The sequence below is a fragment of the Caretta caretta genome, chromosome 25, assembly GCF_965140235.1.
Source record: "Caretta caretta isolate rCarCar2 chromosome 25, rCarCar1.hap1, whole genome shotgun sequence".
In the NCBI taxonomy this organism is placed as follows: Eukaryota; Metazoa; Chordata; order Testudines; family Cheloniidae; genus Caretta; species Caretta caretta.
Genome location: NC_134230.1, coordinates 8,575,976 through 8,601,885, shown reverse-complemented (window position 1 = coordinate 8,601,885; position 25,910 = coordinate 8,575,976). Strand labels below are relative to the sequence as shown.

At 55.9% G+C, this 25,910-nt stretch overlaps 1 protein-coding gene across 1 annotated transcript in view; it reads left to right on the top strand.

Annotated features, from left to right (window-relative positions):
• The window catches only part of ATP8B3 (ATPase phospholipid transporting 8B3), a 44,758-nt gene extending 20,015 nt beyond the window's left edge, over window positions 1–24,743 (top strand). Inside the window, exons 14-28 of the mRNA XM_075123195.1 lie at window positions 2,236–2,264; window positions 4,341–4,506; window positions 6,202–6,393; window positions 6,963–7,075; window positions 10,755–10,919; window positions 11,491–11,602; window positions 11,978–12,053; window positions 13,358–13,490; window positions 14,829–15,093; window positions 15,591–15,814; window positions 17,182–17,265; window positions 19,517–19,756; window positions 21,933–22,071; window positions 22,546–22,676; window positions 23,600–24,743. Of these exons, the coding sequence (XP_074979296.1) occupies window positions 2,236–2,264; window positions 4,341–4,506; window positions 6,202–6,393; window positions 6,963–7,075; window positions 10,755–10,919; window positions 11,491–11,602; window positions 11,978–12,053; window positions 13,358–13,490; window positions 14,829–15,093; window positions 15,591–15,814; window positions 17,182–17,265; window positions 19,517–19,756; window positions 21,933–22,071; window positions 22,546–22,676; window positions 23,600–23,878 (2,348 nt within the window). The 3' untranslated portion in view covers window positions 23,879–24,743. The remainder of the gene's footprint in view (window positions 1–2,235; window positions 2,265–4,340; window positions 4,507–6,201; window positions 6,394–6,962; window positions 7,076–10,754; window positions 10,920–11,490; window positions 11,603–11,977; window positions 12,054–13,357; window positions 13,491–14,828; window positions 15,094–15,590; window positions 15,815–17,181; window positions 17,266–19,516; window positions 19,757–21,932; window positions 22,072–22,545; window positions 22,677–23,599) is intronic.
• The last annotated feature ends 1,167 nt before the right edge of the window (window positions 24,744–25,910 follow it).

The following is a 25,910-nucleotide window of genomic DNA, read 5'->3' as shown; positions in this document are numbered from 1 at the left end:
GTACCTCTGAGTGGAAGCAGGTTTCTATAGGTTCTTGGGGGAGGCTGACCTTGAATAGTTGTGGGGTGCACTGCAGGACACCTGGGTTCTATTTCTTGTTCTGCTACAGACCCGCTGTGCAACCCATAGCAAGTAATTTAATCCAGTTCATTAATTTTAGCAAGGTGCATTGAGGTCCTCAAGTAGCAGGTGCTGTAGAAATTCAGCATGCAGTTATGTCAGATGTCGTTGGGCAGCTGGTTTGCTGGGGCTGCTGCTTTTCATGCTGGTCAGTATTGTCCCATTATTTGCTCGTGATCTTCCTAACTGCGTGGTGCATCTGTGGCTTAGGGTGACCATACGTTCCGTGTTGGCCGGGACAGACCCTTTTTAAAGCCCTGTCTTGGCTGTCCCGACTTTTTTGGCAACAGTGGGCATTTTTCCTGTTTGCTCTTGCCAACTACGGGACAAAGGCACATTTGTCAAAAAAGCAGGGTGCGGAGGAACGTGCAGGGGGAGGGAGCGGCGATGCCAGCCCCTCGTGGTGGGGAGGCAGGGCTCGGGCGAGCAGCAATGCCCGCCCTGCATGGGGAAAGGAAGGTCAAGGCTTGGGCCAGCCCCACACGGGCTGGGGAATGTCTGTCAGCATACAGTCGCTAGAGAGGGCCCAAGCCCCGAAGCTCTGCCTAGGATCCACCTCAGCACCTCCCTCAGAGAGAGGGGAGCAGGGGTGCGTTTCAGATTTGAACTTCCTGTCAGACCCATCAGCAACTGGCTGCTCTCCGTTCTGGCACAGCAGCCTTTGGCTGGCCTAGTGACACTCGATGAACTGAGGCATGACGTGTGACCTGATTAGGGCAGGCTGCGGGGAAGGTGGCAGGCAAAGGTGCTCATTGAAAAAGAAGGTAGGCCCACTGGGAGCTGAATAGAGCTGGAAACATATCTTATTTCCCACAAAACATTTTGAGAGGAAATGAATTTTTTCACAGAATTTGGGGAGGGAGGGGGTCATTGAGATCCTGCAAACCCTGTGTTTTTCAGTTCTGGTTTTCGAAAACTCAACAGTTTTTGGGTTTCAGGTTTTTGACGAACTCCCCTCCCCCGGAAATTTCAACAGAAACAGAAATTTCTGCAATTTGCTTGAAAAGGCCTTTTTGGTCAATGTTGTGTCCCTCCCAGCTGGAGTGCTGAGGGGAGTTTAGCACAGAAATGATTGCTTTTTGTAAATTCCTTCCAGCCACCTGCAGCTCTCCTGTGACACTCCAGAATGCATTCATGTGCCTTCCCCTGCTTTACTTCAAGAGCTCTTCTGAAATGTGGCCTGAAAAGGAGGGAAAGAAAAAGGGGTTGTTCTTTTATGATGAAGAAGCCCCCCCCCATTTTCTTTTTTAAAGTTATTTTTATGCTTTTTTTTACCCTTAGAAATATCAGGATTGTCAGGTCTTGTCTCCCCTTGTATTGCTGGATGACTAGTTGGAAGTCTCTCATGGTTTTGGGAGCTTTCTCTGGCTCCACTCTTAATTGATGAGACTTGCAGGGCAGGGAGTATTGAATCTTTAGCATAGAGAGCTTTTCTCCTGACTGCATATAGTGCATTTGTGTTAAAGGTTCGTTGACAAAAACAGACAGGGGGAAAGCCCCAAGTTTCCCAGGGAAAGTAGGTCAGGTGAGATCTGAATTTCTCATGCTAAAAATATGCAAAAAACCCAAACCCAACAAAAAACTTCAACCAACCAACCAAAAACGCCCCTTATTTTTGACCCAATTAAAAAAATCCAAGCGAATAACAGGACAAAGTCCACAGATTTTTCCTTTTTCAAGTCACCTTGAAACTCTACAGCTAGTGGGTGGAGCTTAGGGATTGGCTGTTCTTTGGATCCTTCAGCCGGGTATTCGGGAAGGAGATTAAGGAGGAGCTTGGCAGTGAGAAGCCAGAAGAGATCAAGACTCCCACAAGGCAGTGATGAAGGTGGGAGAACTGGGAGGGCAGGTGGCCAGTGCTGGAGAAGATTGTTCTCTAATGAATTAAGGAAAGATTTGCAAAAATGCCTAGTGATTTTTGGGCACGCAACTTGAGATGCCTAAAAGGGCCTGATTTCCAGAGGGTGGACGCAGTTCGTTTTTTGACAGTCAGGTCAAGGTGTCGTCAGCTGGGTCCCCAAAATCACAGGTCACGTTTGACCATCTCGGCCTGAGCACCCGCTAAGAAGCGTTCGGTGCAGACTCTTTATTAACTGTTTTTTTTTTTTCCAACAGGATCTGCAAATGGTGAAAACAAAGCTTCGGTGCGTAACTATCCGATGTGTAGTTTTAGCAGTTATATGTGCAGAGCCGAGAATCCTCTGCACAGCAGAGCCGTACACTCCTTATTGTGCTAGCTGTTCCTTTGCCCAGTGTTTCACACAGTAACAGCGAGCCATTGTCCACTTCCAGGGAACGGGAGGAAACTGGGCCTGTCAATCTCAGGGGTTATCTCTGAGGATGCTCCTAGCCCAGAGGTGGGCAAACTACGGCCTGCGGGCGACGTCCGGCCCGCAGGACCCTCCTGCCCGGCCCCTGAGCTCCTGGCCCTGGAGGCTCATCCCCCCTCCCGCAGCCTCAGCTCACTGCGCTGCCGGCGCAATGCTCTGGGCTGCGGGGCTGCAAGCTCTTGCCGGGAAGTGCAGCTGCAGAGCCGCGGCCTGACCCAGTGCTCTGTGCTGCACGGTGGCGTGGCTGGCTCCGGCTGGGTGGCATGGCTGCCTGTACCGGTGCCATGCTGCCAGCCACTAGTGCTCCAGGCAGCGTGATAAGGGGGCAGGAAGCAGGGGGGTTGGCCAGAGGGGTGGTGGTCAGGGGTGTGGATAGGGGTCGTGGCGGTCAGATGATGGGGAACAGGGAGGTTGAATGGGGGCAGGTGTCCTGGAGGGGCAGTCAAGAAGGAGAGGGGGGTTGGATGGGGCAGTAGGGGGCAGTCAGGGGCAGGGTTTCTGGGGGTGGTCAGGGAGAAGGGGTGATTGGATGGGGCAGGGGTCCCTGGGGGGCAGTCAGGAATGAGAGGAGGGGGTGGCAGGGGGCAGTCAGGGGACAGGGAGGGGGGATGGGGCAGGGGTTCCGGGGGGGGGCATCAGGGGACAAGGAACAGGGGGGGTTGGATGGGGCAGGAGTCCCAGGGGGCTGTCAGGGGGTGAGAAGCGGGGGGGTTGGATAGAGGGCGGGGGCCGGGCCACATCTGGCTGTTTGGGGAGGCACAGCCTCCCCTAACTGGTATTCCACAAAATTTCAGAAACCCGATGTGGCCCTCAGGCCAGAAAGTTTGTCCGCCCCTGTCCTAGCCCCACATTGGCCAGCACAGGAAATAACTGTCTCCACACACCTGGTTCATCACGTGGGCTGATGGTGGTTTTGGACTGGTCAGTAGTCCTGGGGTGCAGAGAGGGCTTGGAAACGCATAGCCGGTTTGGGGCCTGATTCCCCATCCCCCTGCACCTGGTACAGTCATTTACACCTGTGAAAATGCCCCTCAAATTGTACCAGCTCAGAATGGCAGCGTTTTACACCCATTCTGCGCAGGGGTGAATGATGACACCAGGTGCAAAGCAATGGAGAATGGGGCCCATTGCTGTAAATATCTTCTAATCACAATGTTGTGCTAACCAGCATCACACTTCACAGTAAGGTTCCATTTATTAATGGTTATAAAGGGTTAATAAACAATGCATAGGTGTCATAGGCATGTTACATGTAACAAGCATGAGTAGTATGGATTATAAAATGGTTATAAACCACAGTTACAAGTTATTGATCAGTTGGGCTCTAGAACGCTTGATTAGTCGGTTATTAAAACCATCTCTTAATCATGTATTAATGCGTTATAAACAGGTCCTTAATATAAAGGGTGAGATACTGGCCTGTTTCGCCCATTAGAGGGGAAATGGATGGTAGGAGACAGGTTGCTAAGGGAGATGGAACCAGTTTAGGGTCCATCTGCACTTGGAGCCGGGGGGGGGGTGTGATTTCCTGCTCAAAGAGAGGTACCTGCATTTGCTCTGATTGAGCCAAGGTGCTGAAACCAGAGTACGGACTCGTTTGCCCCAAGTACGTACCCGTCTGAGACTTCAGGCTCGTGCTCAGCGTGGCTAACCCGTCCCGCTGCTGGAGCTGCCGAAGCTACGCTCCAGTTTTAGGACCTTAGTGCAATCCGGTCTAGCGCAGGTGTTTTCTGCTCGGGCTGGGTATCCCAGCCCCAGCTCTTAGTGTAGACAGGCTCTTCCATTTTTCCTTCTGGAGAAAGGTGCTCCCTGCAGTGCTGAGCCGGGTTTGCCTGGCTGTTTGATTTTGCTCCTTGCTCCTATGAATGTCTTGGCCCGCCCCTCTTGCAGAAAGCCAGTATGAGCTGGAACCCCTACGTGGACAGGACGGCTGAGTTTCACGACCCCTCACTCCTGGAGGCCGTCCTGCAGAACGACGATCCGGTGATGAGGGAGTTCCTGAGGCTGTTGGCCCTCTGCCACACCGTCATGGTGGAGGAGAAAGACAGTGAGTTGGGTCTTAAAATGACGCCCTGCTGGCCAGGGAGCACCGCAGAATTCTGACGGGGCCCCAGGCTCTGACCAGGCCTGTCCGTCTGCCCAGACTCAGCCGCTTTCAGCAACCGTGTCCGAAGCCAGAGGCCGGTGCATTTAAAGATGAGCCTGGACTGCGGTCGAGGAGATAATACGTTGGGGCAGGAGCTCGCGTGGCCTTTTGCCCATGTGCAGGATGAGGGGCGGGGGCGGGGAGACAGTCAGCACTGGTGTGAGTGAGTGGCGAGTTCTGATTTGTGCTTGTTTCACACACATCACGCCCCCCATTTTGCACAGATCTAAAGGAAGACCCAGTGTATCCCCTGGATCTTCACCTTAGGCCCATTCCCCCTGTGCACCAGAGCTCTGTGTGGGGTGGGAAGGGGTCATGGGGGGCATGGCTCCAGGTCCAACAGCGCCTGGCCCAGCTGAGGGCTTAGTGCCTCCTTTGGGATAAGAGATTCCTCAGGGCAGATCAGAGGGGGAATGCTGCCGCAAAGTGGGGGAGGAACGGTGGGAGCCCTCCCCTTGCCTGGGTGGTGGGTGGGCTTTGCCCAGGTTCCTCTGATCGCGGCAGTCACTCATCACCCCCCCCACCAAATACGGAATTGATGCCAAGCCTAGCGAAAGGGGAAACCACCAGAGCATTCTCACCCTGGTTGGATTTGATTAGAGCTGGTACTTTCTGTGCACTGTTCCCAAACACACACCGTTCAGCAAGAGCGTGCAAAGGCAGGGGCCAGAGGCTTAGAGGGCAGGTGATTCGCCTCGGCTTGCGAAACGGGGCTCTGCTCTGGACTGAGGTTCCTGCTGCTTGGAAGAAAACAACCAACTCTTTTTCTAGCAACAGTCAAGAAAACCCAAACCTTTTCCCCCAAAGCATCACAGCATGGCAGTGTGAAACGGGGTAGTCTGATCTTGGGGTGCAAGGCACATTAACACTTGGGCGTGGCTCTTGGGCAGGTCACATCTATGCTGGGGGGTGGCACTGGGACAGGTCACATCTATTCTGGGGGGTGGCACTGGGTCAGGTCACATCTACATTGAGGGGGTGCTGGAGCAGGTCACGTCAATGCTGGGGGTGGTGCTGAGGCAGGTCACATCTACACTAGGGGGTGGCACTGGTCCAGGTCATGTCAATACTAGCGGGTTGCACCAGCATCAATGTAGCCGCTCCAGTGGCCCAAAGCCTTACGTAGCCTGGGCCAAGGGCCTGTGGGGGCGCTCCTCCGAGCAGCAGGAGCAGCGAGCTTTGACCAGGAAGCAGCACAGTGCCCGGCATGTGCCACACTGCATTTCTGCCCACCTGAAGCAGGGGATTAGCTCCACACCGGGGTGTTCATTTAGAAGTAACGAGCCGGGGAACAAAGGCATCGGGGGGCAAATCCTCTGACTTCTGGGGAACCATCATGGCGTGAGGCCAAGTGAATCCCTGCAACCCTGAGCAGAACTTGCTTTACTCGGGGGGGTGGAGGGGGGAGGCAACCAAATGGTGCCATCCAGGAGCCAGGGGAATGAACAGGCCAGACACAGCCGTTCGCATGGAGCTTTGAAGCCACTGTAGCCCTGGCTGAAGATTGACCATGGCCCTGTAGGCAAAGCCAGTCTCCTTCTGAGTGCTGACTCAGCTCAAGCCTAATGGGAAGAGCCTTGTCTGTCTCTCACTCTCTTCCTTTAGCAGGCGAGCTGGTTTACCAGGCAGCTTCGCCGGACGAAGAGGCCCTGGTGATGGCAGCCAGGAACCTTGGGTATGTCTTCCTCTCCCGGACACAGGACACCATCACCCTCAGCGAGCTGGGCACAGAGCGGACGTACAGCTTGCTGGCCATGCTGGACTTCAACAGCGTCCGCAAGAGGATGTCCATCCTGGGTGAGCCGGTCGGCTGGAGGCTAGGTACTTGCTGGTCACTGCAGATTGCTGCGGGCCCAGCTGCTGGAGGGCAGCATCGCTCCCACCTGTGAAGACCCCCGAATGGGAGTGGCACTTTTCAGCGGTCACCCTAGGGGGTGCGGTGGGGCAAAAGGCGCCAGGCCACCGAGAACCAGCCCTGAGAGTCTCCCTTCGCTTTGCTGGTCGCCTCTGGTGCCTTTATGCAAACCTGGCCTTTAAGGGTGCGGGGGTCTGTGAGCTGCCACTTCAAGGGCCGAGATAGCCAGAAAGGGGCTGCCCCATTGGAGGAGACTGATCGGAGCAAAGAGGGGTCCCTGGGACCCATTTCCCCCCTGCCCCGCCAGCGACAATCAGGAGTAACTCGGGTGATGTCGTTGCGTTGCCAGTGGAGGAAACAATCTTAGGGCGGCGCCATCTGCTCGCTGCCATGTCTCCCCAACCCCCATGGTGTTGCCCTCCGCCCCCAGGTTCCTCGGCAGCCGGGGAGGGGCCGCAGGGCAGGGGGAGACGCAGAGTGCTCCGTGGTTAAGCAGGCTCATTCCCCGCAGTGAGAGACCCCGAGGGGAAGATCCGGCTCTACACGAAGGGGGCGGACGTGGTGATCCTAGAGAGGCTGCATGAAGATGGGCCTACCAGGGCTTTCACCCAGCTGGCACTGGATGTGAGTGCGGGACCAGCCCTAGAAGGGGTGGGCTTACGGCTGCTAGTGCTCTCTCTTTTTCCCTGCGGCCCGGGTGTGATCTCACTCTCGCTGTCTCCCTAGCTCCATGTGATTTGATTCAGCCTAATGTCTCAACCGCGCATGGTATGAGGGCCCCAAAGCTGCCAGTGCGATCGAGGCCTAGAAGCCTCTGCCAGTTTGCTCCTGCTTCCCCAGAGCTGGATCCTGGCTCCCCCGGTGCGTCCACGTCCAGGGGTGACAGGTGCAGTTACCCTGGAACTCTGACAGCAGCATCACCAATTCTTGTGACTTTATGGCAGCTCTCGTGGTATTTGGTGTTTTCCCGGCTCCTGGAGTCATGTGATTAGCGGAGACACTCAGAGGCGGATTAAGCTTTTGTCGGGCCCTGGGCCAGAGCAAGTGGGGGCCCCTCCCCAACTCTTCTGCCTGCAGTCCCCCCTCCCCACGCTTGTGCTGGGGAAATGGGGTCGGGGTGTGGGGGCTTGTCCCATCCCCGTGCCCGGCACTCCTGCCGGGAGTGGGGTCTGCACGTGGGGCCTTCCCTGGCTCCGCCTGGCTGGCACTCCTGCTAGGGAGCAGGGTCGGGGCACAGGGGCTTCCCCTGGTCCCTGGCAAGAGCGCCAGGTGGGTGGAGCAGGGCAAGTCCCTGTGTGCTGACCTCGCTTCCTGGCAGGAGTGCCAGGCGGAGCGGGTCGGGGCATGGGGGTGCCCATATTTCCGGGCCCCCACAAGTGGCTAGGGCCCCTGGTCATGGGCCCTGTTGGCCCAGTGGCTAGTCTGCCACTGGAGAAGCTCCGTTTTCATTTAAAAAAGAAGAAGTTTTTCTAGTCTTCCTGGTTGCGGATAAAAGCTTGAAAACGGGGCCCTGAAGGCTCAGACCCAGAAGGCACATGAAAGAGAACCCCAGAGTTACTGGTTAAAAAAATCTCATGACTTTGGAGCCACGCTCGTGATTTTCCGGGGCCTGACTCAGGCCGTTCGGACGCCGGTGGGGTCAGAAGGGTCCTTCAGCATGGACCTCTGGAGCATCCTGTTGTACAGTAACTCCTCACTTAACATTGTAGTTTTGTTCCTGAAAAATGCAACTGTAACCCTTCTGCCCGTCAGAGTTGGCAGCAACAAGGGCTGGGTTCAGTATCTAGGGCTTCCATTCCAATAACACAATGCAAAACCGGCTCGAGCCCCCACCCAGTGACCTGGGACAAATATATACCACCTCCGCTGGGTGCCTCCAAGAGGCAACACTTCCCCTCTGGCAAGCACAGAGTCTGAGTGTAGCAAAAAGCCTTTTAATAACAGAGATAAACAAAGTGGCATTATGTTGGGGAAACACCACGAACAGGATTAATAACACAACCCATGAGCAAAAACCCACCCCAAGCAAATTGGGGCGTGTCCTTTCCCTTGGGTTCTTGAGTCCAGCAACCCCAAATCACCCAAAGTCCCAAGGCCCAGAAGTCTCTGTCCCTGGTCAGGGCAGCCCCAGAGTTCGAAAGTTTATCTGCAGAGTTTTACCTCCCAACCGGGTGGAGATGGGGGGGGGAAGAAGAGGTAAGGGGGCACCTTCTATCTGAAGCTGACTGCCCCACAGGGCTTCGCTCCGCTCCGTCAGCCAGTCCACAAACTGCTCCGCTCAGCGTTCCATAAGCAGCTCCCACCGTCCCATGAACTGCTCCACTAGCCGGACCATGAACGGCTCCGCTCCGCTCCCCACAAGCAGCTCCTACTATCCCATGAACTGCTCCACCAGCCGGTCCACAAGCTGCTCCAGCCCTCCCACAAACTGCTCCACAATATATAGTCAGGCTCCCCCACTACTTAACACAACACTCAGTGATTTCAGCTCTTAGTCGGTTTTTAGCTCTTTTGTGATTTCAGCTTGTAGGAGGGGAGCCTTAGTGCTGGTGCACCATTAGCCCAAAGTGAACTCAGCTCAGCAGCCTGTAACTAGACTCCTAATGGAATCAACATTAGCTCTGATATTCTACAGTGGAGAGAGGAAGAAGTGCAATTAGCATGTAAAGCCCTCCGGGGGGGGACGACTATGCCATCACGTATAAATACCTATCCCCAACCTCTCTCCATTCACACAGTTTTGGAACCCATGACCCTTGCCTAGCGAGTGCTACTTAGTTGATGGCGAGTCCCTCCATCATAACAAAAGGCCCAGTACAGTTCCAAGCACAGTTCCCATAATCAGGGTAATAACAATTTATTCTTCCTGCCCCAATAACAGAGATGCTGGGGATCCCACAGCAGCCAAAGTGACCATTTGGGCAGCTATGGCCTCATTCTAGGCGGGGTGGGTGTGCCTATGCAAATGAGATCAGCCCCTGAAGTTCTTTTCCACAACTTGCCACACCTCACCACCAGATGTCAGGGTGGAGCTCATCCTGACTCTGCTTACACAACTTTAAGTGAAAAGATGTTAAACGAATCCAGTTTTCCCATAAGATTTAATGTAAATGCATGGGGTTAGGTTCCAAGGAAATTTTGGGGGGCCAGACAAAAGGCATTATAGACTATACTGTGCTGTACTGTGGTTGGGAAGTGCCCCGGCTTACCTCACGCAGGCACAGCCCGCTTCAGACAAGGACACTAGGAAGCACCTTCGCAGCAGCAGTGGCAGCTTACCTGGAGAAGAACAGGGGCTGACTTTGCAGGGGATGCTCCAGACCCGCCTCTTTCCGTCGCCACTCCACTCCAGGCCCACCTCTTCCCACCCCCACTCCACCTCCTCTCCGGAGCACGCCGCATCCTCACTCCCTCCCGCCCCCAGAAAGTCCTAAGCGCCACCAAACAGCTGTTTCCAAGGAAATTTTGGGGGGCCAGACAAAAGGCATTATAGACTATACTGTGCTGTACTGTGGTTGGGAAGTGCCCCGGCTTACCTCACGCAGGCACAGCCCGCTTCAGACAAGGACACTAGGAAGCACCTTCGCAGCAGCAGTGGCAGCTTACCTGGAGAAGAACAGGGGCTGACTTTGCAGGGGATGCTCCAGACCCGCCTCTTTCCGTCGCCACTCCACTCCAGGCCCACCTCTTCCCACCCCCACTCCACCTCCTCTCCGGAGCACGCCGCATCCTCACTCCCTCCCGCCCCCAGAAAGTCCTAAGCGCCACCAAACAGCTGTTTGGCGGCGCTTAGGACTTTCTGGGTGGGAGGGGGAGGAGCGGAGACGGGGCGCTTCCCTGCTCCTCTCCGTCCCTCCCAGCACTTCGCGCTTAGGACTTTCTGGGAGGGGGAAAGAGCGGGAGCAGTGGAGATGCAGCGCTGGGAAGCTGGGGGAAGCGCTGGGAGGGAGGGGGAGGAAGCGGAGAAGAGGAACTTGTGCAGTGCTCCCTTGTAAAGTCGCTGCTCTTCCACAAAATCTTACAAGCAGTGGACAGAGCAGGCAGCCAAACGACATTATAAGGGAGCATTGCACAACTCTAAACGAGCATGTTCCCTAATTGACGTAACTTTGAAACAACGTGAAGCGGGAGGACGCTAAGTGAGGAGTTACTGTACCTGAGCAGCCTCCTAGAGGTCTCAGCGCTGCAGCTGGCAGTGGTGATGTGGTGGCAGCCATGTGACGGCCACCGTCGCCTCGTTAACGCTGATCTAGCTGCAGTGTAACTGACCTGCCTGCTGTATTCCCGTCTGTCCCCTCTGCAGAGCTTCGCAGAGGAGACCCTGAGGACCTTGTGCCTGGCCAGCAAGGAGGTGAAGGAGGAGGACTACATTGAGTGGAGCAAGAAGCACCATGAGGCCAGTGTCTTGCTGCAGAATCGTGCCCAAGAGCTGGATAAGGTGTACGAGGAGATGGAGCAGGATCTCCAGGTAGGATCAGGCTCTCTGAGGGCCGAGAACTCAGTGGGGGCCTGGTAGGGGAGGGAGGAGGCAGGATCCAGGGCTGGCTTGGCATGGCTGTTGCAGAGTCTTACCCCAGGTGTGACTCCACGGGTCTTGATGGTGCCACAGTTTGCCAGCGTAGGGCTTAGGGAGAAAGGCCTCCCCTGCTTGATGCTGACCTGCAGGGCCTACCTGGAGGAGGGAGAGGGACGCTTGGTCTCCATGGCCCTCTGCCCACAGCAAGGTCAGTCGTCATGGCTGTTTTTTGTGATGTTGGGCATCTGCCCCCTGGAGACTGGGCTGAGAATCCACCAACTCATTTCATGTAGGGGCCACCGAACAGCCATCAGCTGGGAATGGCTTTTGGTCAGTCCCCACCTGGGCTGGAGTCTGCAGGACGCGGCAAGGAGAATTGTGATGGAGAGATCATTTCTGGGTGGGTGGGTAGACCAGGGAGCAAGCCCCACCCCTGGATCCTGGTCCCCTTCCCATCCTGCTCCACCTCACTCCATCCTGCGTGCACAGATCATTAAACCCTCCTGCGGTCCTCCTTCTCCAGCTCCTCGGAGCCACAGCCATTGAGGATAAGTTGCAAGATGGGGTCCCCGAGACCATCCAGCTGCTAAAAAAGGGGAACATTAAAGTGTGGGTGCTGACTGGAGATAAACAAGGTACGAGCCACATGGAACCTCAAAGCTGGACTAGAACCCCCTGTTCTTGCCTGGGGCAGGATCCTCCCCCACAAGGGCCCCCACTTCCCTGAATTTCTTCTGCATTGCTGGTCTCTTTCTGGGACAGTAACATGTAGCACTTTCCATGGGTACAGAGGGGGAAACTGAGGCAGAGGGAGCAACCTGCCTAAGGTCACTCAGCAAGAGCAGGACTAGAACCTATGTCTCCTGCTGCCCATGCAAGTGGCAGCTGCTCAGCCATGCTGGGAGTGGCATAGCAAGTGCTAGGAGTATGAGTGGGGACAGCGCTGGGATATTCCCCTGCTGCCGGGGGGCCCCTGTTGTAGCCGCAGCTTGGTGACTTGTGCGTTTCAGAGACAGCGGTGAACATTGGCTTCGCCTGCCGGCTGCTCTCGGACGACATGCAGATCCTGGAGGAGAAGGAGATCTGGTGAGTGGGTTCCCGGCCCCTCCCAAGGCCTGTCTCGTGGAGCGGCAGGCGGGAGATGAAGCGCTCACTGGGTGATAGGAGCCACACTCAGAGCCATGGTAGAGCATCTCCAGCCTCTGTCTTGTTATTGCAGCCCTGGGCTCCTCCCAGCCCCCCCGGCCCCCCCAAGCTTTGCCAGTTCCCCTCAGTCCTGACCCCGGCTAGCCCCCTGCTAGCCCAGCCCTGGGCTCCCTGCCAACTCCAGAGCTTGACAATATCCCTCAGCACCCTGCTAGCCCAGCACTGGGGTCCCCCCCACCCCACTCCACAGCTCTGCTAATGCCCCTCACTCCCCCCCCGCAGCCCTCTGCTATCCCAGCACTGGGGTCCCCCCCACTCCACAGCTCTGCGATGCCCCTCACTCCCCCCCCATAGCCCTCTGCTATCCCAGCACTGGGGTCCCCCCCACCCCACTCCACAGCTCTGCTAATGCCCCTCACTCCCCCCCCATAGCTCTCTGCTATCCCAGCACTGGGGTCCCCCCCACTCCACAGCTCTGCGATGCCCCTCACTCCCCCCCCCCATAGCCGTCTGCTATCCCAGCACTGGGGTCCCCCCTACTCCACAGCTCTGCTAATGCCCCTCACTCCCCCCCCCCAGCCCTCTGCTATCCCAGCACTGGGGTCCCCCCCACTCCACAGCTCTGCGATGCCCCTCACTCTCAACCTGCAGCCCCCCTGGAGACTAAAGCCCACTATTCTCCTGCAGAACGTGAGCAGGAAAAGCAGCCACAGGGCTCCTACCCCATGAGCCCACATAACGCCCAGCCACCCCTTCCCCAGGGGCTAGGAGTTACGTCTGCATGGCCTGTTCGGGGCGGGGCTGCGTGCCAGGCAGGGGGCTGATTCTGGAGAAGGGGGCATCGTGCCGACTAGGAACTGCAGCCATCGCCTGCCTTCCCACGGGGGAGCACTTCAGACGCGGACGTCCGCCCTGGAGCGGGAAGGTGAATTCCCCGCTCGGGGAGATGGACCCCGGCTGGCTCCGATGGCGCCCTTGTGCGAAGCAGAGAGGTGTCGCTGGAGTGGTGGGAGGGGCTCGCCAGCCAAGTACAATCCCCTCCCTGGGTAATACTTGGGGTGGCTGAGCTCACCTGCAGCTCAGACCACCCTGGCTGCCAGGTTACAGTCACAGCTAGTGTGGGTGTAGACGTGGAAGGTTCAGCAGCCTATGCCCAGAGCTGCCCAGCCTCCCCTGGGTGGCCTCCTGGCTCGCCTTGGCTTTGACCCCACGTTCCATCCCCTCCCTGCCCCTTTCTTGCACAGTGAGATGCTGGAAGCCTGTTGGGTGAGCACCAACAACCTGGGCAGCAGTGGGGAAGCCCTGTGCAGGTTCCAGCAGCACTCGGGGGGCTTGCACCAGGGGAAGATGGCCTTAGTCGTCACCGGAGACTTCCTGGTAGGTGATGCTTCGCCGCTCCCTCCCCTTTGCTGTGCAGAGCCAGATGGACCGTAGTTATCTCACTGGAGTCCGGCAGGGAGGAAAGCAGGGGGTAAAAACAGCCTAAGCGAAGCCTGGGGGAGATCGAACCCAGGAACCCAACCCCAAGTGCCCTGCGTGGATTCTGGGGTGGGGCCCATGGCGAACGCAAGGTTATTGCTTAATTTATGCAAATCCTCCCCGTCCAGAATGATCCCAGGATCACCCCACCTGCCACTGGAATGCAGCTCCCTCTGGGGCGCAGCACTGCAGCTGTTTAGCAATGCACAGCAATGCCAGCCAACAGTTTAGGGCTGGAAGTGAAGATGGGTCTGGCCCCACCGGGCCCTGCAGCGGGAATGGAAGGAAGCCGAATGTAGTTATGTTTACCAAACATTTATATGACGGTAGCACCAAGCGGTTCCAATCAGGCTCAGCATTGTGCTGGTGATGCTCCGAACACACAAGAAGGCGTGGCTCCTGGCCCTGCCCTGAAGAGTTCACGCTTTAAGAAGAGCAGAGGGGTGGGGATGAGGAAGAGGGAGGCCAATCTAACTCATGCTTATAGACACTAGCAATTAAAAAAACTAGATAAATAAAGGTTTCAGAGTAGCAGCCGTGTTAGTCTGTATCCGCAAAAAGAAAAGGAGTACTTGTGGCACCTTAGAGACTAACCAATTTCACAAAAGCTTATGCTCAGATAAATTGGTTAGTCTCTAAGGTGTCACAAGTCCTCCTTTTCTTTTTGTAAATAAATAACGTAAGTGTCCAGCAGCCCCTCCAACCACCGGTCCCTGGCAGATTTTTCCTCGGCAGCAGGGGAGAGGGGGTCTTGAAGAGACATTTAAAGGAGATGCTGGCAGTGGCTTGTGGATTGGACACTTTGTGCTTCCTATCGTGCCTCCAGTCTGAGGGTCTCAAAATGCTTGGTGAATGAGGAGGAGAATTTGCAAAGTGCCCAAGGGGTTTAGAAGCACAGATCCCATTGTACATTGGTGGGCCTCACGTTGCTAAATTACGGGGTCACTTTGGAAAATCTAGCCCTTCTGCTTTATGGTGGACAATTCTTACCCTGTTTTAGAGGAGGAAACTGAGGCACGGAAGTGACTCTCCGGAGGTTGCGGAAAGACTTGGTGTCGCAGCTGAGAATAGAACCCAGGAGTCCTAACTCTCGGTCCTTAGCCTCATAACCTCATAATCATCCTCCCCCGTCCCCACCAGCCAAGTGGGGTTTGGCTCGGGCACAGGGCTAGCACCCCTTGCCCCTGGGGCGCCGCTGGTCTGAGGCCATCTCATGTGTCTCTGCTCTGTCCTCAGGAGAAAGTCCTGGGCACTGCGGAGAAGGTGAAGAGGAAGGAAGGTTTCTGGGCGCGGCTGGTTTGCTGCAAGGCTCAGACCCAGCCAGTGGCAGACAGCTTGGTTGAGAAGGCTTTTGTAGACCTGGCCACCTGCTGCCAGGCCGTGATCTGCTGCAGGGTCACCCCCAAGCAGAAAGCCCTCGTAGTGCAGCTCGTGAAGAGGCACCGGAGTGCTATCACCTTGGCCATCGGGGACGGAGCCAACGACGTGAACATGATCAAGAGTGAGGCCTCAAGCTGGCGGGTCGGGGATTGTGTGAGCTCAGGGAGCCCTGCATGCTCAGCACAGATACCTCCTCCATGCAGGCTCCTACCTTCTCCGGCTCCCTGGATAGCAACCCCTCCCACAAGTCATCAGCCGGACTTCACCCTGTAGCCTTCTGCAGCCCAGCACAGGTCATGGTCACTCGAGTTAGAGGGGTGACTCTGTCAGATGGTAACAGTCGTGAGCTGTTCTCCTCTAGTGGCCAAGCCACTTTGCCAGTATGTTACAGCCACAGGCTGAATCCGTGGCCCTCCAGGTGGCCCTGGGGTTCCCCTTTTGTTGCTGATCGGTCCTGAGCTCACCCGCAGGGGCTAGGTCTCAGGGCAGACGCAGGTCAGTCGAAGCAGTCTAACCCAACCCCGCAGGACCTGGGCTGATTTCCCCACCTGGGGACATGTGTATAGTGTTTACCCTGAGGCCCTTCAGCCCTGCCTCTCTCTCTTTCTTCCTCTCCAGCGGCTGACATTGGGGTTGGAATTAGCGGGCAGGAGGGGATGCAGGCTGTCCAGTGCAGCGACTATGCCCTGGCCCAGTTCCGCTACCTGCAGCGGCTGCTGCTCGTGCATGGCCGCTGGTCCTACCTGCGCATCTGCAAGTTCCTCCGCTACTTCTTCTACAAGACCTTCGCCGGCATGATGGTGCAGATCTGGTTTGCTTTCTACAGCGGCTTCACGGCCCAGGTCAGGCTGCAGTCCTGGCTGTGCTGGGAGGGTGTGGTCACGTCATGCACCCTCTCTCCCCCTCCTACCCTTTGCCACCCTAGCCAGCCCTTTCCCTCTCCTCACAGGAGGATGGGCTGTCATGCCATGGCTGAGGCTGGCATCACTAGCACCTGCGAGGGGGTGGACGCGTATCCTTTGTCTCTGTCCTAGTAATGTGCCCCTTTCTGCGCTGCCCAGCTTTGCTGTAACAGGGCACTTGGCTTTGTTGCTTTACTACTCTGCTGCCGGTATGGAAAGGTGACCCGGGACAGTTTCTGGAGTGGGCTAAATGTTAGACCTGGAAGGCAGCTGACTGAGCATCCAGCAAAGGTACCCACGGGCAACATCTCAGCAGTGAAAAATCCCCTCGGGGTGAAAGCCTCCCTGAATCCATTCCAGGTGGGCACAGAAATCCAGGCCAGGTTGTGCCCAGGGTTCCATGTGGCCCTGGAGTTTCTACAGCATTCAGCATCTGCTACAGAATTGTCCACTAGGAATCTCTGCTTCCACTGGAAAACAATAAGGCCGAAGTTTACAAAAATGACTCCTGATCTTTGGGTGCCCAGGTTGGGATGCTGCAGAGGGTTCTGATTTTCAGCAAGGGCTGGGCACCCGCCCTCTGGAAATCAGGCCCCTTTGAGGGGTCTCAGGTTGGGCTCCCAAAACCACTAGTCCCTTTAAAAACCTTGAGCTAAATTTCTAGCTCTTATGGTCATGAAGAAAACCTCCCAAACATGAACAAAGGGCCCGTTGATGCAGTGAGGCCCGCAGGGAGTCTGAAACAATAGCTCTGAGAAGTGAGAGCTGCCCCATTCAGCTCAACGGGTGTGTTGTCTCTGAAACCTAGTGATGACCATTTATGTACCAACATTCTTAATCCTGATCCAGCTAAAGTGCTAATCCCACAAAGCCAAACGACGTCTCACGCCTTCCCAGAGGCCAAACCCGCCGCCTCCCCCACTGACAACTTCTACCAACCACTTCTGCCTTTGAGTCCAGCATGCTGCGGCAAATTGAAAATTAAACATTTAGGACCAGGATAAAGGAAATGGAGACCAGTCTCAGATCATACAACCCTGGGGCCTCTGGCTGCACTGTCTCGTCAATTTCATAGTTAATCCTTCATTTTTTAAATGTGTCAGAAGCTAGTGCACAACCTCCATTCTGCTACAGATTTGCAGGCACTTTGGGTTTGATCCAGAGTCCACTGGGACTTGGTGCTGATTGCAGTGAACACTGGATCAGACTCTTTTAGATCCCTCTGGCTGTGGGGCCCATGAGACTCCTCTTACGTCCCTCTTGTCTGGGTTTGTGCTGATTGCTTTCTCCCATCTCTCCCCCTTTAGCCTTTGTATGAGGGCTGGTTCCTTGCACTCTACAATGTGTTCTACACTGCCTACCCCGTGCTCTCCATGGGACTGATGGAACAGGTAACGTTTTCCATCTTGCTGCATGCTGCCAGGGACAGCCCTGCAGCCGGGCTGTGGGGTGGGGGTCCTTGGTTCATTCCACCCATTCTTTGGATCGAATACGTGTGTTTGCCATTGCATAGCGCAGATTGTGAGCAGGATGCTCAGCTGCGGTAAATCAGTGTCTCTGGCGCTGACTTCAGTGGGTCTGCATTGTGTGGGGATCTGCCTGCCCACACTTGACTGTGTTCAATCCCATTAAATACCCCTGCAGTTTTGCACATTATGCATGCTAGCCCTCTGCCCTGCCTATCCAGCCACAATGGCCTCTGCGTGTGTATCCCAGAGAGGCCAGCTCAGCTCCCAGCAGCAGTGCACTCTGGGATTGGCATCGTAAGATATCCCGGGAACACCAGGGGAATCATGGGATCAAGATCCCATAATCCCTCCTTTCCTGGGCATCGGCTGTAGTTCCCCAGTGTGTATCTCACAGGAAGGTGCAGGGGTGACCCTCGCTGTCTCTGGTTTAAATAGCAAACGCTGGTTGCAATGTTACTCGTGTTTTAGACGTTTACACTTCTTTCCACCACGGATGGATTAGTCCCTGCTAAAGGTGACCTGCAAAGGACATGGCTGATGCTGGCTTAGTGCCCTTACCTGGCTTACAAACAAAGACTGAAATGTTTTTGATTTTTTTCCCTAATTTTTTTCCTGCTTGTTTTTACGTTCTGATAGTACCCGGTTCACAGTGACGCCCATGGCGCCAGGCCTACATGCAGAAGGGGCCCCACCCCCCTGCTCCACCCTGAGGCCCCATCCTCTCTTGGCCTCTTCCCCCGAGGCCCCGCCCACGCTCTGCCCCAAGGCCCTGCCCCCTCATGGCCTCTTCCCCCTTCCCACCCCTCTGTTCCTCTCTGTCCCTCCCCCCTTTGCGAGCGGCAGGCGGGACCTTGGGGGAAGAGGCCGAGCAGGGAAGGGGCCTCTGGGCAGGCAGAGTGGGAGGGTGGGGCCACCGGCCGGACGCTGGGGGATTAATCCGGCGCTATATTCCGATGTCAGGTCTTGCCTCCCCTGTTTTTCCTGAGAAGCTCTGCAGCTGCCTGAGAAGCTAGCCGGGCACGACAGGGCAAGAGCCGAGGAAACGGACCCTGGGTGATTAGGGAAGGGAATTGCGGTCAGAAGGAGGGATTTCCAGAAGCCCTCAGTGCCATCCTAAATCCATGCTCACTGACATCAATGGGAGTCTGAAAATCGCACCTGGACTGAGTAACACGCTTTGCTTTTGGTTGATACTCTCTTTAACTCAAACACCTAACCAGCTGTTGGGAGGAAAGCGCTCTATGGTAAAGATTCAGCACCTCCTGCACCTTCAGTTAAGGGCCAAGAAAACTCCTCATCCCCATTTCTTGGTCTTCCTATGAGACTGCCAGAAAAAGCAGAAATTTCCTAAAGTGAACAGCCAGGCAGAAACCCCCCACCTTGTTTTGAAAAGCACCTTTCAAGTCTCCTGACTGGCAATCTTAGAGAAGCAAAGCAGGGCACAAACTCAGATCTTTCCCTTTGCGGGTCACTTTTGAGGAGGACACAGTCAACCTGGTTATGGACCCTCCAAGGAGGGGTCAGCTCTTTGCAGCGTCGCTGGCTCGGTCTTTCCATCTTTCTTTCCTCCAAGATGCTCCATGGGACTTAGAATCTCAGAAAGGTCGTGCTGGAAGGGACCTTGAGAGGTCATCTAGTCCACCCCACTGTGCTGAGGCAGGGCCCAGTCTACCTTCAGGCCTGGCTGTGTCCCTCTTAAGTGTCCTTGATCAGATTGTGCATGGTACTTCCATGCCTCTGAACCTCTCCCCACTAGGAAATGGTAGCAAGGGCGCACGCCACCCCGTTTGTGAGCGGGGGCTGCGCTCCATCTCCCCTGTGCCTCTCAGCCTGCTTCTCCTCCATCTGCTGGGGTCTGGGATCTAGGCCTCAGCATTCTGAGCTCCTAGCTGTGTATGAAGGCCACACACAGAGACTGCACATGTGTCCCTGGTGCTGCAGTACCGCAAACTCTCATGCCCTCCCTCCGGCACATGTGGGTGGATGGCTGGCTCCCCCACCGGCCCCTCCTTTATATCTCCTCCCCCCTCTACCAAGCTCATGTGGGTGGGCTCCTCCTCACCCCAGGCTCATCACGTGTGCGTGTAACGTGGCTGGGAGGGTGACCTCATTAATGTGGGTGGCATCTGCATGTCAGAGACCCCCATCTCCCTTTCTTCTGGCTGCTCGGCAGGACGTGAGCGCGGAGAAGAGCCTGAAATTCCCCGAACTCTACAAAGTGGGCCAGAGAGACGAGCTCTTCAACTACCGGGTCTTCTGCGTGACCCTCCTTCATGGCACCGTCACCTCCTTGGGGAGCTTCTTCATTGCCCTGTGGGCCTTCGAAGACAGGGTCGGCAGCAGGGTTGTCGGCGATTACCAGTCCTTCGCCATAACAGTGGCCACCTCGGCCTTCCTGTCTGTCCTTGCTGAGGTGAGCCACGGGCTCCCCTTCCCCATCTCAGAGCAAGGAGCCGGGGGGGGGGGCACCCTCCAGGACAAATGTAGCAGGGCAGAAGCGGATAAACTGCGCCTCATTTGGAGCAGCATCTCAGCAGATGTAGGACCTTGAGCAGCACCATGTGGGCTACTGTTGAGGTTGTTGGCCTAAAAAGCACCCCAAGTTTCCAGGCCTTGACACACGGGGACCAAACGGGTGTCGTCCCACCAGAGTCAAGGGCTGAAGCTGGCCTGGTCGGTTCTAACCATCTGTGGCTGGACGGGTTCCCTGGAGACAGCCACTGGCCACGTGGGGGGAGGCGCAGCAGTCTGAAGGGAGATTGGCTCGGCTTGGCATGAGCCATCACGGGGGGCTGGCGTGAGTTGGGGAAGGGGCTGGCTCTGGCGAGGAAGAAGAGGCTGTTTTGCAGCCAGGAGGCGCCGGGTTAGGAAGCTGCTTTGTACAGCTGTTTGGAACCCAGAATTCTGGGCAAACGGTTCATTCTGGATCGGAGTGAAACACCAGCATTTCCCCTGGAATGAAAATCCGGAGAACATTTCTAGTCAGGGCCAGCGAAACGTTTCGTTCCAGTAACAGTCCAACGCTTGGGGTTGAGAAGTACAGACGTGTCATTTCCACGTTACTGGTTATTGCTCGTTTCAACTCTAGTATATTAAATATAGGAACTTAGGGAGGGACTGTCTGTGGATTGATTCCAGGCCATGCTGTTGCAGGAAGCCCAGCAAATAACCCCATTCACAAACATCTCCAGCTCCGGATGTTTGCCCCCTCTGCTCCTCTTAAAAGGCGGTTCCAGAACCTCCCTCTGACGGCTGGAAACCTTCTCATTTCCAGCCTCAGTGCATCCGAGTCCATAGACACGTCTAATGTTAAATGTAACACTAGCACTGAACTTTTAATGTACTCTAAAAGTAAAACTGAAGTGAGGAAGTTGAACCGTTGTGACCGTGGCAAAGGGAGATGTTTCAGCGTTATTGAAATGAAACGAGAAAGTCAAAACGATCCCATTAGTCTTTTCCCGTAGAAAGTGTCACTGAAATGACCGCGTCCCCGTGGGACGTTTTGATTTTGGTGAAACGGCGTTCCCTCGTGGGCTCCTCTGTCGAAAACATTTTCAACCCCTTTGAGCCTCCCAGACTAGGAGATCATCATAGAATATCAGGATTGGAAGGGACCTCAGGGGGGTCATCTAGTCCAACCCCCTGCTCAAAGCAGGACCAATCCCCAATTTTTGCCCCAAATCCCTAAATGGCCCCGTCAAGGATTGAACTCACAACCCTGGGTTTAGCAGGCCAATGCTCAAACCACTGAGCTCTCCCTCCCCACATAAGATGAGCCAGATGAGCCCGTGTTCCGTTAGGGGAAGTGCTGGAGATCTCCCCTGTTGGTTACACCCCTGCCAGGGGGTGACACCAACACTTCCCAGCCATTGCTAGCCCTGGCCGCACTCTGCTAGCACCAGACAAGCCCCCCTGGCAAGCTCTGTGTTCTTAGGGAACAGCTACACTGGCCCTGGGGGTGTAATTTCCAACGGCGGGAGCTCTGATTGAGCAAGTGCAGCAGGCGGTGCTGCGGGTGGCAGGAAGGGGTGACCGCCCCAGGACGAACCCCGCTGAGATGCTTGGCGTGTCCTCGGGGCGGCTTTCCCCTCCTGCTACCCCTGCGGCTGCCCCAGCGTTTTTATGCACGAGGTCACTCCAGGCTGCCCCGGGCATGTCTGCCTGAGCTGCATCTCTGATGTAGACCCGCCCTCAGCCTTTTCCAGAGTGGGTCTAATCGGCGCGGAGGGAGGTTTTCCAAAGGGCGAATTGGATTTGGGTGCCCCCTTGCATTGACCGTTAGAGCCCATCCCTGCTACCACCAACCGGACTGGCCCACTTGGCAGCAGTGACTTTCCTCAGCGCTCAGCCATGGCCTAACTGCTCCCCTGGCAATCAGCAGGAGAGTTAACGGGCCAAGAATTAGGCCAGGGCCGAGCGCAGGGGCCAGTCCCACCTGCTGTGTCAAAGGCCTGGGAGAACTCTCCTAGGTTGAAGGCTACGCGAGCAGCTCTGGGGAGTGGAGGCTGCCGGTTCCTGGACTCAATCCGAGAGCTGGCTGCAGAGTCTAAAGGGTTAACGGGCTGCCAGTTCTGCTTCTTCCTGGACAGATCATCATGGACATTAAGTTCTGGACCATTCTGTCCTTCCTGACTGTCGCAGGCAGCCTGCTGTTCTTCTGCCTCTTCTCCTTCCTCACTCAAAATTTCATGGTCTTCAGAGAAGCCCCTACCATCTTCCGCTTTCCAGGTAAGGGCACCCCCAGGGACCCCATGGTGGAGGGACTCGCATCTGGGGTCGCTCCCTCTCCCCACTCCCACCCCATTTATCCTGAGCCCTCCTCTCTCGCCCCCTGCTCAGCGGTGTCAGAAGCAGGAAGTCGGGCCCAGGCTTCCCTCCACATCCTGGGGGTGTCGTGAGTGTTTGGAGATGCCAGTCCTCTCTCCCCGGCGGATCTGAGTCATGATCCCATTGGCCTTGGGCAGAGCCCTAAATCCATGACCGATCCATTCCTGCTGTATCCCTGCCTCCGCATGGTCCGGTGGGCTGTGCTGGGAGAGCGGCGTACTGATGCCGTGTGAGCTGGGATGGTGCATTGGACGCTGCAGTTGCCTCAGGGTGCGGTCTCAGACCCTCTATCCCTGCCAACCCAGAGATAGGTAGAGTCATTATGGTCTTTCCCATCTCCTGTGCGACTCACTCTGGCCTGCGTCCTATTGACAGATGCCTCCCAGAACGCCCTGACCGATCCGTATGTCCTGTCCGTCATCCTGCTGTGTGTGGTGGTGAACACTGTCCCCTCCCTCACCGTCCGCTTGCTCCGCGTTATCACAGGCACCAGCGCCATTCAGCATGTAAGTGTGGCTCTGGGCGATGGGGTGGGAGACAAGCATCTTTGAAGGCCCTTCCCTCGCAATCCAGGCCCTAGGCTATTCTTGAAGGGTCCATTGCCACGTTGAGCAGGCACGTCTGTAGCCTGGGTGTGGCTGGATTTATTAAAGGGATTGGCCGTTGCCGTACGTGCTGGGGTAAGGACAATCCGCTCTCATGCTTCAGGGCACCAGATGATCACCTTGGTGGTCAGGAAGAAATGAGCCAACCCACCACGGGCACGGCAAGATACATTGATACAGGCTCCCCTGAAGTGTCAGGTACTGGCCATGATTGGAGCCCTGATGCTGGGCTGGAGTCTGAGCTCGTTCGACATGTCCTACGGCATCTATGAAAGGGCCCTTTGGTTTTCTGTATTGCCAGTGTGATGCCATCCCATCCTTGGCAACAAGATCCTGTATGTTCATTGGAGTTGAAATCTCCTGGCCTTTTCTCATTGCATTGTGGTGGGAATGGCCAAGCATTACCCGTTCACCCCCATTGTGCCTGGGGGAGCAGGAATATACATTGCCAGCACCCCCTGCTTTCCCCTCCTAGTTGGGGGTAGGTCTGATGGCTCCCCACTGGCCTAGCAGCAAAGCCAGCTGAATCGATGTCCCCCTCAGGCTCCGGGTTGAGCAGCGCTAGCGGGAGGCTGCCTTCCCCTGGTTCTGCTCGCTGGCTGGGTGGGAGGGAGCCAGCCTGCACTGCAGGGGACCTGCTCTGTCCAGGTGACAGATGGGAACGTGAGAGCTGAAGACACTTGTCCCAGGCCAGACAGAGAGGCTGGGGCAGACCCCAGATCTCTCAGGCTGGTGCCTTCACCCCTGGGCCAAGCTGCCTCTCTCAGCCCGAGTGTTCTCTCCCTTTGGTGGTGGTGACGTTTCTCTCCTTGGCCCCCCTGCAGAAGATTCGCTTCAGGGACACACGGGTGGCGGAGAGCACCGTGGAGCTGAAGTCGCACTTCCGCAGGGGCTCCTTGCAGCGGCGCTCCAGCTATGCCTTCTCCCACAAGGAGGGCTACGCCGACCTCATTACCAGGGGCGCCAGCCTGCGGGTGAAGGACTCCAGGATCCGAGGCCCGGTGAATGGCAGCAGCTACCAGAGCATCCTGCTGCCCACCAGGGAGGGCGCCACCCCCAGCGTAGCTTCAGGCCCCAGTGTTTTCCTAAAGGAACACAATTAAAGAGACTTTAAGTTTCACGCTGCTTTTGGACTTAGGAGACTGCTTCCCAGCTGGGTCTGGAGGCTGTGGACCATGAGTGCTAGCCAGGCACTGAACTAGCTGCATGGCTCCTTTAAGGGTAATTTTTTCTATTTTTTGACTGCCAGAGAAGTACTCCTTTGCCAGCCTTTCTGAAGAGCAACAGTGACACCTGGTGGCCACTAGTGTTATTTGCAGGCATGAATTGTCTGTGGGATCCTCATTGGTGTTCCAGGTTATGGTTAATCCGTCATGCCAGCTGCTGTGTCAGGGAGGAATAAGGGAAGGAAGATTAGCTACACTGATGTATCAGGCAAGGACTATTCATGCTCTGACCAACTCAGTCTTTCATACACTGTGCTCAGACTCTCTTAACTTGGCAGGAGTACACAGAGCGGAAGGATGGTGGTCTCTTTCTGCCCCAAATCTCTCACCTCTCGAGCTCACTAAAACAACCTCTGTGTTGTAAGGAACTCGCTAGTGCTTGTGTGCTCAGCGGCCCTCTCCTGGATGGACTCAGAATTGCTCCAACTATGGGTCATAGGCCCTATACTGTTAACAGGGATTCTTATTGACCTTAAAAGACCAAGGCCTGTGGCTTTGGAGCAGGAGGATATGGATCTTGTATCTGCTACAGCTGTGAATGTGCAGACAGCCAGTGCGTGCAGCAGAGTAAGTGTGTGTGCGGGGGGTGTCTGGCCCCAGCTTCTTATGGTATATTCCGTGTTCTGAATTAATAAAGTACCCAGTACAACGGGCGCGGTGGATCTGGCTATTTAATGCCATATGGGTCCTCTTGAAGGACTGTCTGGGGAAAAGGCCACTGCTATTCTGTGGTGCAGTAAAACCCTGGTGGGTCACGGAGAATAAAATACCTGGAGAAGCCCAGGTGGCGGTGCCCAGAACAGCCAGAGAAATACCGGTGGGGCACAGGAGACCCAGCCCACCGGTGCACCAGGTCTGGCAGAGGCAGAAAAAAATGGAGGAAGCTGGAGGTGAAACCGCTTGCAGGTTTATGACTCCCCTCTCCTCTGTTTGCATCCCTCCCCCATACACCCCTTGGTACCGGGATTGGTAGCAGGCTAGAGCCAGGACCCTTTAAAGATGCTGTCAGGGGTATTGTTTCTGGACCCAAAGGCCCGGGTGCTGCTGCTCACCAACCGAAGGATTAGAACATTTCCATGTTCTGAGTCTGACTCAAGGCCTGGATCTGGCACAAGGCCTGTCTGGGTGTCATTGAGACGTCATGTGGGGTGGATCCTTTCGCAGCATCGGGGCCTGATCTGACATTTCCCTGCTGAGGTGTGAAGCGGATGAGACTCCATTGTGCTCTTCTGCAGCTGCATCAGCTCCTCCGGGCTGATGGAGGAGCAAAGTCCTCAAACCTGGGCTGCTCTTCAGCCTCTCTCGTAAGACCAGGACAAGCAGGTGTCCCACGGAACTGGAAGGCAGCAGATTCAAAAACCATCAACAGTCTGGTGCACAACAGGTGTTTAACCTTTGGAACTCCCCACCCCTGGCTCTCAGTGAGACAAGAAGCCTAGCAGGATAGGTGAGAACACTGATTAAGTAGATGAACCTTCCTGCTACCAGGCACAAACTACTAACTACAAACTACTACCAACTACTAACTGGTGGGGTGAGGAAGAAACTTCCCACAGGGGAGGATTATTTCATAATTGCCCATTAGAGTTGCTCTGTACTGTCCTCTGTGCCATGATCTTGAATTACTTGGCCCCCGGGTCCGATCCGATTTAGCATCTCCCACAGGCCTGACCCTGCACTCCTGGCAGTCAATGGGAGCCGCAGCAGGCCCTGAGTTGCTCGATGCCCGTTAGCACCCTTGGGAGCGAAGGGTGTAACTGTGAACCTCATGGGGCTGGGCCCTTTGTAATTGTGTTGAGCAGACTGGACTGGACTCATATGCACTCATCCCCCGTCCCCCATCTGTATTCATGTTCCAGCAATATGGCTGCAGTCGTTATGGGGGTGCACTCAGCCTGCACTGGACAGG